A 13,175-nucleotide genomic window follows, 5' to 3' on the forward strand; every position below is an offset into this window, starting at 1 on the left:
ATTGGACCAGTACGGATCCATAATTAAATTTTGGAGCTTATGTTTTCTTTCAAGTGCTGTAACATCTGCAGTAGTTAAATCTTGTTCCAAACATATTGCTAGAAAACCTCCCCTCTTTCCCTATTCGTCAGAACACTTATCTTTTTGACCATTAAGTTAGTTATATAAAACATCTATAGATAAAACATCTGTACGTATGCATTAGTGCACATGTTATTTAAAAGATACAATACCTCCCTATGATATAATCAGACCTATGTAAATAGCTTTGCTAGAATATTTCAGTCATTGAAATTCAAAAGTATTGGCACATTTGGTGGAAAGTGTTCAATTTTAGGCTGTGATACTATACCCACTTACCTGGGAGTAAGTCTTACTGAATGCAATGGCACTTATTTCTCGCTGGACATGCATAGTATTCCACTGTTAACAACTAGAGTTGGGCACAAACTGGTTCGTCAAGGCGACAGCACTGGTGCTGCTGCTCCCCTCCCCCATCTCTTGTGGCTCAAAAAGCGACTCAGCAGGCCAAGCTTGCTTGTTTTTAATCACCTCCTTGGCTCATCTCCCAGTCAGGAGCAAGAGCACAGACTTCTCTGCCCAGCCTTTTCGCCTGATTGCCCAAGAGGGCAAGGCAGAGAAGCCTGAGCTGTTTTTGGGCCTGGGAGATCAGATGGGGGGGGGCAGGAAGCTAGCAAGCTCAGCTTGGTGATTGGCTGTTTGAGCCAGAAGCGGGGGGGGGGGAAGGGAAAGGGGAGCAGCATCACCTGTGCTGTCGCCTTTACGAACCGGTTCATGCCCATCTCTACTAACAACTGAACTCTTCTATATACTATTGCTCACTATTTTTAACACTCAGATAAAAATCTTTGGCTTCACAGTTAGTCAAAGACAAAGATTTATTTCACGGCAAAAATAAATATATACGAATGATTTACAGTATATACATAAAAAGTGTAACCAATATTCAAGCTTTAAAAAACAAACCTTTGTAGATTTGGTGTGAGCAACAGATTTGGACTAACTGAATCTTAAAACATTATTGAAACCTGACCTATTGCACATTTAAGATCCTACTTACCTACTATAACTACACGTGAATTTTAAAACAAGGCGTTCGTAGATTTAGAGACCTGAAATTCACCTGAAAAACTCAAACCCATGCCGTTGTGTATTATAATGGTAGTACTTTTATGGGTGGTGGGGATGCAAGTTTTAACTCTTCCCCCATTCCCTACACTTCGACTAAAAGAAACATCAGCTTTAAACAGCTGAGTAGTTCTGTACAACCATAAATGGTAGGAATCACTTCCACATGAACTTGAGTTCCAGCTAAAGCTGTGTGTAAGCACTTTTCATTTACAAACCACAGCAGTTTTGCATCAGTTCTTGAGCACCGAGGATTGGATCCAGCCTAATTTAGCTCCCACAGAAATCTGTGCAGTAAGTTAGTTATGGCTTAATTGAAAGCACCAGTTATTTAAATGGGAACTAAATGCAACCAACTCTGTCTACATCCATCCCATGCATTTTTAGGAAAGTACAAAGACACTCAAGGTCAGAAAACCAGAACTAGTACATCAAAGCTTGACATCTATCAGGAGATATTTCCTTCTGATCACATGCAATATTTTCCAATAGGGAGGGAGACACAAAATACCATCTCTTTCAAGTCACTCAAAATCCAAATGAGTATTTCCCCCCCACACCTTAAAACCGAAAGAACTCCTAATTTAAATTACACGGACAAAGTCTAGCTTTTAATCTGAGCCACAGTCCATCAGAGGCTAGAACCTCTCTTCATCACCATGGCTTAATCCTAATAAAGAAATAACTTCTGACCATGTGGGGGAATGCCTCTCACCAATAAATGATTATCTCCAGCTTCCACATGTCTGTGATTTGGAAAAACATATTCTAGGTTTGGGGGGGGTTTGAGTGAAATGTTGGTCAACATGACAGCGATGCAGGTTGTAAAAAAAAAATTCATTAAAAAAATTCACTGATCAAAAAAAAAAGTCCCTCAGAACTGACCCAAGTTATTGTCTCTTTTTCCAGAGTGACGATTTGCATTTTAACTGGAATCTTGAGATTTGACTTAAAATTTAGATCTGAAAAACAGACGAAGGCTTTGATAGAAAAGTAACAGTATCTACAGAAAAAAAGCAGCCATTTCTGTACATTAGTCTTCATCTGTCCATCATGTGAATCCAGATACTTTGAGTCTTCAGTCGGGGGGGGGGTGTTCCTCTACGAATAACTTTCATTTTCATTCCACTTTGTGATCCACTGTTTCTTCCCATGATTCTCTTTAGTTTTTCCATCTTTGATCTGCCTCTCCTCTTTCCGAATTCTTACAGCGTGGTAGCGGGGGATGCTGTCATCGTACCTGGAACGCTGGAAGAACCCACACTATAGAAGGGAGGAAAATCCAGATTTCAGTGACATTTATATCCTTACATCAATGCAAAGAGTCCTAATTTAAAGAGTGAGGAAGATGCAAGACCCCAAACCCCTGATGCAGCAAACAGTAAAGCCAGAAAACAATTCTATTCATCTACCTCCGCAAGTTAACACAGGCATCCTTCCTGTGTAGTCAGGATTAAGGTGAAGTTACCGATTTTAGAATCATACCCTGTATTAGCACCCTCGCTAATCATGAAAACAAGCCAGCAGACAAATGGGTACAGGGGCCTGTGACAAATGCCCCACTATATTTATTTATTTATTTTATTTAACTTATATGCACCATATCCACGTGTTCTTCAACTTTGTCCCATGTATATCTGGACACCCAAGTGGCTCTGTGATTTGTCTGAGGATGGCTCGTCCTCTTATCTGTAACATTTCACATTCTTCAGGTGTAACGGCTAAAGCAAGTAGTCAATCCGGCAAACCAATGTACATTTTTACATCTGCGAGCCTAGATTTGGCAGGAGTGCAAGGTATCATGCAGTTGGCAAGCTTGAGAGTAGAAATGCGTATTGAAGTACAGGAAAAATAAGATGGAAACTTTCCCAGTAAACTCCCCGCAGAAACTAAGATTCATGAATGTTTTCCTACCATGTAAGAGTGTAGAGTGTAACAACAATCCAGGCTTTTTGCATGCATGAGCAGTTAATGAAGGTATTCAAGCTCTGGGCAGAGGAACTGCTTATATATTCTGAAGCATAAGGTGTATATAGATGTGTATGTATATGACCAACCTCCTTGAGTTTGGCAGAGAAGACCCCCAAGCCTGCAGCTGAAGCACTGTGTCCCATTGGATCCATGGTGTAATTAAAAACTTTAAATGGGAATTTAATAATAGCGTGTAAAATGGATTTTGTCTGTTTGTTTACCCACATGCCCAGCAACATGGGATGACCTCTAATATTGGGAGAACCCATATACAGTGGTGTCTCGCTTAACGATTTTAATTGGTTTTAAAAAAACCATTGCTATGGGAAAACATCGCTAAGCGAAATGCGTTTTCCCATAGAGATGCATTGAAAACCGGATAATCCATTCCAATGGGAACAGATTACCGTCCTTAAGCGAAAATCGCCATAGGAAACATCGCCAAGTGAAACGCGGTTCCCCCATTGGAATGCACTGAATAGGTTTCAATGCATTTCAATGGTTTTGACAGGTCCATTTTCGTTATTTTTAGAGTGTCTTAAAATGTTCAAAAACTGTTTAAAATGCTTGGAATCGTTAGTGCACCTTGTAAAACCTTTGCAAACTTAATTTGGCTTTGTACTGAGTCTTCGTTAATTTTTGGTGAATTCCCCCGCCCATTGGAATGCATTGAACTGTAGGTTTGACAGCTGTCAAACCTACAGTTCGATGCATTCCAATGGGAGAGAAAAAAATTCACCAAAAATTAACAAAGACTCAGAACAAAACCAAATTAAGTTTGCAAAGGTTTTACAAGGTGCACTAACGATTCCAAGCATTTTAAACAGTTTTTGAACATTTTAAGACACATTTAAAATAGCAAAAACGGACATTGTTAAACTGTTATCGCTAAGCGAAGCAAATCCCGAACATCGCTATGCAAAATTTCCCCACTGGAAACATCGCTAAATGGAGCGCAAAATCGCTCCAAAAACCTCATCGCTAAGCGAATACATTGTTAAACGAGGCAATCACTAAGCGAGGCACCACTGTAAAGGCTTAAATTCATCAGACTGTTAAATTAATAGTTTCACCAACTATTTGTGTGAGAACAAGGAACATGTTTTCGAGACTGCAAATAAGGTCTAATAAGGTCTGTGCATCAGGTTTGCAGCACAAAAGCTAAGCTAAAACAGTCCATATTCCATATTCAGATACTTCCCTCCTTTGATATTATCCACTGTCATTCAAATGAGTAGCGCAAGAGAGTCTCAAATACTATTTAAGCTTTGCCTATAGAAATGCTCACGTATCTAGGTGAGAGATGGCAAGGCTTCTCATGGTTTGCTATGGAACAGTATCTTTGCTCCGTATTCCCACTCCAGGGAACACTTTCCATGTCACCATCTCTCTGAGGGTCTGCACACTGGATCCTGTGCCAGGCTCATATCGGTTACAGGCTAATTCTGTCCAGATCCACATGGGTTAAGAGCCACAACATTATGTTTGCAGAAATGATTCTTCTTTGCTCCAGTTCCTTCCCAGCTACATGATTTACTTTGTTATGCATGACTCTGAATTAGCCATGCAAAGGAACTTCTTGTTCATAGGACAGAGATTAACCTGGTGACATGTATGTTTTCCCTTTTTTAAATTTTTCTTTTACAATTACACTTTTTTGCCACTTGAAGGAACACTTCTTCTGGAAATGGGTTTCTCTGAATACAAACTCTGGACAGGAGAGCTTAGTCTAGGCAGAATTTAAGCTGATGGGATCTACTTGGTCTTTCACTAGAACCCTAAGGCCCACCAGCTGGAGTCAGGTATGAATTTGAGGAGAACACAGAATTATGGAAGGAGTTCTCTCTGAGCCTGTGCTCCACCCAGGAGTTTATTTCACCACAGAACTGGAACTCGTTAATAAAGCTACACCCATCACATCCCCAGAATTTATTTATTTTTTACTTCAACAACCTAAGAGAGCGTTGTTGCCCTCACTACTGTTAAACCATTTGAGATCAGAAACCCTTGCTGAACTGCTTCGTTATCAGAGATCTACCAGTAAATCCAAATGTACTTTCTGCCCATGCCTACTCTAAGACACACTTCATTTTTTCCTGCACCTTTGCAAAGCAAAGGTTTGGAAGCAGTCTTTCAAGAATGCTCCTCTGATTTTAATTGATATTTTCACTGAGGAAATGAGCCCAGGAATAGAGTTGGAAATCCATTAGCTCAGCTTAGCATGGGGTTCTTTCTTTCTCCATAGCAAAAGAAAGGGGGAAAGGGATGTGGGTTGGCACATTCTGTCTTCTCACTCACAAGCCTTTAAGTTGAGGTTCAGAATTGACAGCCTTAAGTGCAAAGCCTTCAGACCCTCAAGGAAGAACACACAAGTAGACAGCAGTTAAAAAGCCACTGATAAAAGGATTTGTGTCCCCATGCACTGAGAAAGGGGAGTATTATAAACAATGCAAGCAAGCAAAAATTGGTATTTTGAAAACGAGGCAATTAATGGAAGAGATGCAGCAAGCTTCCAGTCGTTAGCCACCGCAACCAAAGGCATGTTCCACAGCTAACAAATACAAAAAAACCTGATCAATTACCAATTACAGACGTAGATCAATGCTACGCATCAGAAGTAAGCCTCTCTTTATCAGATGGCTGAGCATGGATCTCAGCCTTGTGATATGTAGCATCATAATGATCTTTCTTATTTCTCTTGAAGAAACCACACTACAAGGAAGCAAGGCATTTAGTCAGTATCATGTACTAGTGTGAAAAACAAAAAAGAAAAGGATGAACCAGATAATCTTTGTATGTACATTGAAAAATATTCTCCGGATTATGTCATCTCGGATAACCTTTCCAGACTGCTTTGTATGTGCCTTTAAAAATGCTGTCCTGACAAGTCTACAATAGCCTTAAAGCCAACAGGCTTATACCAGGAATTAACCATCGCTGATTATTTTGCTCAGTGCTTCAATTATGTACAGTATTGTGCATTAGCTATCAGCACATTTTATATTATATTACAAAAATGGTCAGTACATGAGAATGGCACACTTGAAATCATATAATGCTTGTTTTCTCTACTTTTGCAATGCCCAAACCCACTGTACTACTGACTCAAATCTTTGCTGTGCATGAAATACATGAAATGGCATTGTGTCTTGTATGAATACATTTGGTTTCAATTCCTTATTGAAAACTGCCTGATTAAAAGCTGTTAGAAAGTGCTTCTGCATAAAGGATTTCTGTAGGACTCTTAAGAATTCTCCCAGTGCTATTCTGTCTTCATTCACCCAGAAACAAATGTTATCCTAAGTTACTTCCCTTTCTCAAAAATACGTTTTATTTTTTAAAAAAAATGCAAATGAGGTTTTAAAAATAATGATTTTAAAGCAAATTCCCTCCATTATTTTCTTCATCATGTACTTTGTTCTGCTGAATATCTCAAAGGAGCAAGGAAACATATTTCCCTATCATGACCTCTTTTGAGCTTAACTTTCAAACCAGTATGGAAAGGTAAGACTTCACATTTCAAATACTTTTGTGAACAAATAAGAAAACTGCATATTAGCCAGATAACTCACTTTCCATAGTAAAAACACCAGCAGAGCAAGCATTAGCAATCCTGCAAGTATAGCTACCAAAATAATCCACCAAGGCACCCCTTTATACAATGCCACTGTCTTGGCAGGGAAGACAGTAACCCGCACCTACAGGAGAACAAGGGAATACAGAGATGTTACTGGAGAAGACCATTTTCACGTGAGCAAACATCAAATTAATACCCAAGTTAAAGTCCTTTGCATAGTGTTCCCCATATCCACTGGACTACAACTCCCACCAACCCCATCCACTAGGGCCACTGGTACTGCTGGCTAGTGGTGATTAGCACTTGAGTTCAACTAAACTGGAGGGCGCAAGATTGGGAAAGGTTGCCTTTGAACAATAGAAGTTCAAGCAGGTTAAACTCTACTTATTTTCAGACAATTTCTCATTCGCATCTAAAAATAATAATATCTTCATCCTGTGTCCCCATGCACACTTCTTCATGCTGGGCAAATATTTACGAGAACCAAGGTACACTGCCCTGAGGAAAGGCAGGATGGAAACATACAAGCAGCAGTCATGTTCTGGTTTTCAACTCAGCAGAGTTATTCGGCCTCCATTTAAATTGGGGGCGAGCAGCATGCATCCCTCTAAGAGCCCAGCACTCACCCTGATTTATTTTATTTGGAGGACACACAACAATGGGCACAAGTTACAGGAAGCCAGATTTCGGCTGACTATCAGGAAAAAATTCCTAACTGTTAGAGCAGTAGAACAGTGGAGCCGATGGCCTCGAGAGGTGGTGAGCGCTCCAACACTGGAGCCATTCAGGAGAAATTTAGACAACCACCTCTGGCAGATATCCTTTGCTTTGTATTCCTGGGTTGGACTTGATGGCCTTATAGACCCCCTTCCAACTTCGTAATTCTATGAAAAAGCATTTTGCTCAGAAAATTCCCTTGTATGGTTGCAGGAGACCATTTTGCCTTTTTTGGGGGGGGGGCGGGAGGGTCCCCAGTACCTCTGCCCCCCTCTCAATTATTCATTTGAAAATCATTTTTGGCCCTTGTGGGCACATTTCAATTGTTTAAAAACCCACATTTTCATTAAAAAAATTTGAGGGGGCAGGAGTCAAGAGATCTGGCCGTTCAAGATCCAGAGATAGGTGTGTTTGGCCTCTAGACCTCTCGAAGTGACCTACCCTAATTTAAACCATTTGCCAGTTCTCTCCAGCAAGGTACTGTGGGGCCTGTCTCACAGAAATTGTACTGCTGAGTCTCTTTGCACATCAACTCAAAGAACAAGGAAATCCTAGCATATGAGGGTGGGGTGATCAACCACTGGGAAGAAATGAAGTATTCTTAAGCTTGGACTTTCTTGGGTCCTCCTTGTACAAAGACATGCTTTCCATTTCATGAGACATGGATCCATCATCATTAAAGAAATGTTAGAGACTCACGTTGGGCGCTTCATTTGACAGCTTAATATTATCTGCAGCATCATCAATGCTGATGGTAGCTTTCAGGGGAATGTCTAGATAGTTCATTTTGGAGAATTCCTGGCGAGTAGAGTAGGAAAACAGGAAGAAGATATACATTGGTTAGAACAGATAAAAGGAGCTGATCCAAATCTATATGCAAAAGGCGCGCAGACATTACCTCTAGGAAAGTGCTATTCCACAATCTGGAACGCAACACTACCAATGCTTTGCTGTCCAAGCCTTGCAAGGGGCATCTTATCCTGACACAGTTGGCTTCCACATTGCATTCCTACATAAAATGAGAGAGAAAGGTTTCAGAATTGAATGTCTGAAAGTAGACGTTTGATGTGTTTCCCCCAAATGCGCCGCCTACAGCCATAAGAGGACCCAAAGCAACGTTTTGGGAAATCTGTTTATACCACAACGCTAAGGTACGAAGAAGAATCCAAACTGTGGGACACATAAGCAGAGGAGAAGGGAGGAGGCAGTTCTCATATGCCATTCCCCCCCCCCCCCCATATTGAATTCCTTTGCTCAGCTTGCTCCCCGCCCCACTAGCCGCCCAGAGTGGTATAATATACCAGATGGGTGGGATATAAATAAATAAATAAATAAATAAATAAATAAATAAATAAATAAATAAATAAATAAATAAATGCTACTTATTCCAGCAGGAAAGCAGTTAACTAGGCCAGAGTACAGAAAAAAATTGCCTTTTAAGATTAGAAGAATCTCTCAATGTGTTAACACTTAGCCGTACTGACTGGAGCTGAACTTTAAATAAATAACTTTCTAAATGCTGACAGCAACCGTCAGTGGACCTGGGTTTGCCCTGGCGATCCACAGAAAATTATACACAGTTGATCTTGTCATATAGTTGAATATATTTATATGATAATACAAGCCTTCTGGTATAGCCTGGAATTCTACAGGAGAAGTACGTTTTTGTATACGTACTTCACCACTCATCCCCAAAATAAAGTGTGTGTGTGTGGGGGGGGGGGGTCAGAAAGCATACAGTAATGTACTTATTTAAAGTAAGTACCTACCAAAGTCTTATACTTCCTTTCTGAAATCAATGGCAAACTGTAGCCTCCCGTTGTCTGTTTCTCTGCAACTTCACGTTTTGTCCTTGAACTTCGAGACAGCTATAAAAACGAACAAGGCATACTGATGAACAAAAGGTGTGCCAACAAAGCAAGTAAAATATTAACATACACGTGTCCTTGGAGCAAGAGTTGCAGAAGTGCCAAAATTCTGAACCAATGAACAGGCATCTCAAAATTCTGGAGTCCACAACTACAACAGCATCATCAGGATTCCTACATGTAGGGCTGGCCCTCCTATTAAGCAGAGTGAGCCAATTGCTTTCAATGGCAGATACCAGGAGTGGCAAGAGCTGAGCTCCTCATGCTCCTCAGCTTTCCCCCCTCAGACCCCTGGTCCATTTTCTTCTCTTGAAGGACAAAGGTGTGTGCATGCCACTCAGCTTGGTCTCCCACTTTCTACACTCATCTCCTGCCCTCAGTTGTGATTGCAGAACTTTGTCCGTTGCCTAGGTTGAAAGAAGGTTGAAACACCAGTTTAGTTCTCTATATGAAATTGTTCCTAGGCTCACATTTGTCTATGACTGCACAGAGATAATGACATAGATTCCCCCACTGCCCCCTGTTCACACGTATTACGTGCAATATATTCCTGCAACCGCGGAACCTACCTAAAGCCTTCCTCAGGATATACAGTGGTGTCTCGCATAATGGGCACCCCGTTTAACGACGAATCCGCATAGTAACAACGTTTTTGTGATCGCTTTTGCAATCGCATAACGATGTTTCCTATGGGGGAAAACGCTTTGCGATGATCGGTAAGCTGTTTCGCTTACCGATTTTCGCATAGCGATGATTTTTCCCCAGCTGATCGGCGGTTCCAAAATGGCTGCCGGGTAAAACAGGGACGGATTCCTCGCTTACCGGGCAGCTAAAATGGCCACCGTATGGAGGATTTTTGCTTAAAAGGTAAGTTTTAAGCCCATAGGAACACATTGAAGGGGTTTCAATGCATTCCTATGGGCTCTTTAATTTCGCATAGTGACAAATCCAAATAGCGACGATTTTTGCTCCATGGATTATCGTCACTATGCGGGGCACCACTGTACTAAATCTGCTGCCAAGAGGACAGAGTAAAAGCCTACACTTGTTGCATTCTGTATGCAAGAAGCTCTCCAGTCTGGACATACAAAAGTCTTCCTTTTAAAACAAAACACCCCTGGGCAAGTGCTCGGCAGTTCTATTTACAAAGGCAGACTGCGTTAATTTACCTCAAGATTCAAAGGGTTTATTTCCTGGGGAGGGTCACACTGGAGTTCTCCTAATTCTTTCGAGTGTACGGACACCAAATACAGCAGCCACTTGCCTCCCATGAGTTCCTTCGGCCAAAGGATGTCCAAGGAAGCCGTACCAAATGTTTTCAGGGATTTGCCCAAGTTGGTGATCTGTCAGGGAGAATTTCGTTGGAAAGACAGGCATTTTACAACACACACAACATATGCACTTCCCCACACCATAGGGCTTTTATTTACCACCACATCACTCTGAATGCACTGACATTTGGAAATCTAAGCAGGGCCAGGCGGGCTCAGTATTTCGATGGGGGATTGCAGGGAAATTTTCTAGCTACTTTCAGTTTGGTTCTTCTCTCTTTTTTTCGAGGCACTGCATTTTAGGTAGTCCACTGGGGCTCCTGAAGGTCCCAGAGACATATCATCAGCCCCCAGTCTCAATGAAGTCATCCACCCTTGCCACAGACACATCTTGAGAGATAGTCAAAAAATTTTAAGATAATAAGCAGCCATTTCAATTTTAGTATAAATCTGTGCAATTTCCTTTAATAGTAAGAAGAGGAACTGTAGAGCTGGAAGGGACTCTATGGATCATCAAGGGCACAGTGGGGACCTGAGCTCCCAACCTCTGGTTCCGCATCCAGGTGCTTAAACCACTGAGCTATCAAGCATATGAGGATCATGGTAATGTGACAATACAATGCGGGATCTCTGCTTGCAGTGCCAACAGATTTCAAACATTTGTGATGGTATTTAGAAAAATCAAGTGAGACTGAAAACATGGGAGGGAATTTGAGATCCTGAAGGCCACAGAGCAGATCTTGACAAGGTTAAACTGTAAACATTGCCATTCAGGAACAAAAAAATAAATAAACAATACTAGTACAGTAGTCTTTTCTTCAGTACTGTATTTAACTGTTTAGTTACACAGAGTCCCCCCCCCCCCCAGCATCTCCGTAAATGCTATTCTTCTAAAAGGAAACCTATCTAAGTACAGTAGATTATTATTACAGTCTGGTCATAAGTGTCAAAGGATTAAGAACAGACTGGACTTGTCTATATCTAGTTCTGACTATCTTTTCATCTACAGGGGTGTCCCGACTTACAACTATTCCGAGTTACGACCAGCTCCGGCCGCAAAATTTTGCTTCAACTTGCGCGTGGAGCTTCGAGTTCCAATCAGAAAAAAAGGTGGGGGGAAAGGCGGAGAATTCAAATGTACTAACTGTTGATAAACAAAGAGGCTGCTTCTTTGTAGCTCTTTTGCTCCAACGGTTAGAGTGAGTGTGATCGGAGGAGGCTTGGGACTGCCAGGTGCTGTTTTCTGCTTCTGAATAAGTACATTTACAGGGTTTTGCAGGGTGGGTTTGAGCTGGGGGGTTGTTTCTGTGCTGTGCTGTTTTTTGGTGTGTTTGGTTTTTTTGTTTTGTTTTTGCCCCAGCACCTTCTGATGGGGCTTGCATTGTTTTTTGTGAGGTTTTTTTTGTTTTTTTTTTTTTTGTGTGTGTTTGTTCTTCAGCCCCAGTGCGTTCCAATGGGGCTTGCTTGCACTATTTATTTGGGTTTTGGTGATTTTTGTCCAGCCCCAGAGCATTCCAATGGGACTTGCTTTTTTGTTTTGTTTTTTTTGGGGGGGGGTTGGCGCATTTGTTTTTTGCTCCCAGTGCATTCTGATGGGGCTTGTGGGTTTTTTTGGGGGGGAGGGTTGGTGATATTTTGTTTCGGCCCCAACATGTTCTGATGGGCTTGCATTTGGGGGTGGGTGGGTTTGGTGATTTTTCTTTCCGGCCCTGACACGTTCCAATGGGGTTTGCAATGTTTTTTGGGGGGGTAGGTAATTCCCCCCCCACCTGAAACAGATTAATCGCGTTCCAATGCATTCCTATGGGAAATGGTGCTTCGACTTATGACCATTTCGAATTAGGACCATCATTCTGGAATGGATTAAGGTGGTAAGTTGAGGCACCGCTGTACATTTAAAGTTCCACAGTGCCACTGTTCAGTGCTTGCCATTGTGCACAGAGCAGTTATGTGTTCACACATATCTATGCACATATAACCAGTGAACATAGGTTGCTTTTTGAAAAAGCAGGGACCAATGTCTTAAGACCAAAGGTGGCTGGCTTTCTTTGTCGCCTACATAGTGGTTCTCTGCTCTTATGTACGCTGAGCATTGATTATAGACAACTTTACAGGGTAGCTGCTTATTTTCAAAGACCAGTATCCAATTACTAGTCTCAACTACAGCAGCTCCATTGACTCAGTGGAATCTATGTAGGTCTTGACTTGCCAGTAAGTAATTGATTCAACGGCTCTACTGTGTAGTTGAGGTTAGCAAAAGGATGCTAGTCAAAATGAAGAATAAAACTTTATTGCCTTTCATTATTTTTCCCCAGGCTTTTCAAGGGGCCACTCAGCATGAAACCTAATTCTACTCTTCTTTGTGAGTCTGCAGGCCCTTCCTTCCCATTATATCTTAAAACGACATGATGAGGCATCCCTCCACCTCTGCCAATTGATTTTTGCAACATTTTGCTTAAAGAAGGCGGGAAGTTGTCAAAAGCTTGCACAGATTTTGATTGATTCGTTTGTTCGTTCTTTTTGTATCTGAGTTTTTTCCCAATAAAGGGACCAAAGGCAGCTTACATCATGTTTAAAAGATGAATGTTAAGACACTAAAGAATAGAATAGTTTGCAATATTT

General features: G+C 41.3%; 1 protein-coding gene across 4 annotated transcripts in view; it reads right to left on the reverse strand.

Moving 5' to 3' along the window:
* Nucleotides 1-28: 28 nt before the first annotated feature.
* Nucleotides 29-13,175, reverse strand: part of ITGA6 (integrin subunit alpha 6) — a 76,162-nt gene continuing 63,015 nt past the window's right edge. For 3 of the 4 annotated variants that reach the window (XM_078394239.1, XM_072980065.2, XM_078394236.1), the window contains 6 exons: nt 10,452-10,625; nt 9,184-9,282; nt 8,313-8,423; nt 8,114-8,212; nt 6,693-6,818; nt 29-2,412 (listed from right to left, as the gene is read on the reverse strand). In XM_078394239.1, coding sequence (XP_078250365.1) covers nt 2,251-2,412; nt 6,693-6,818; nt 8,114-8,212; nt 8,313-8,423; nt 9,184-9,282; nt 10,452-10,625 — 771 coding nt within the window. In that variant the 3' untranslated portion in view covers nt 29-2,250. Of the gene's footprint in view, nt 2,413-5,702; nt 5,833-6,692; nt 6,819-8,113; nt 8,213-8,312; nt 8,424-9,183; nt 9,283-10,451; nt 10,626-13,175 lie in introns of all 4 variants that reach the window. The other variant, XM_072980071.2, reaches the window with a different exon arrangement.

The sequence above is a fragment of the Pogona vitticeps genome, chromosome 1 (assembly GCF_051106095.1).
Source record: "Pogona vitticeps strain Pit_001003342236 chromosome 1, PviZW2.1, whole genome shotgun sequence".
Classification (NCBI taxonomy): domain Eukaryota; kingdom Metazoa; phylum Chordata; class Lepidosauria; order Squamata; family Agamidae; genus Pogona; species Pogona vitticeps.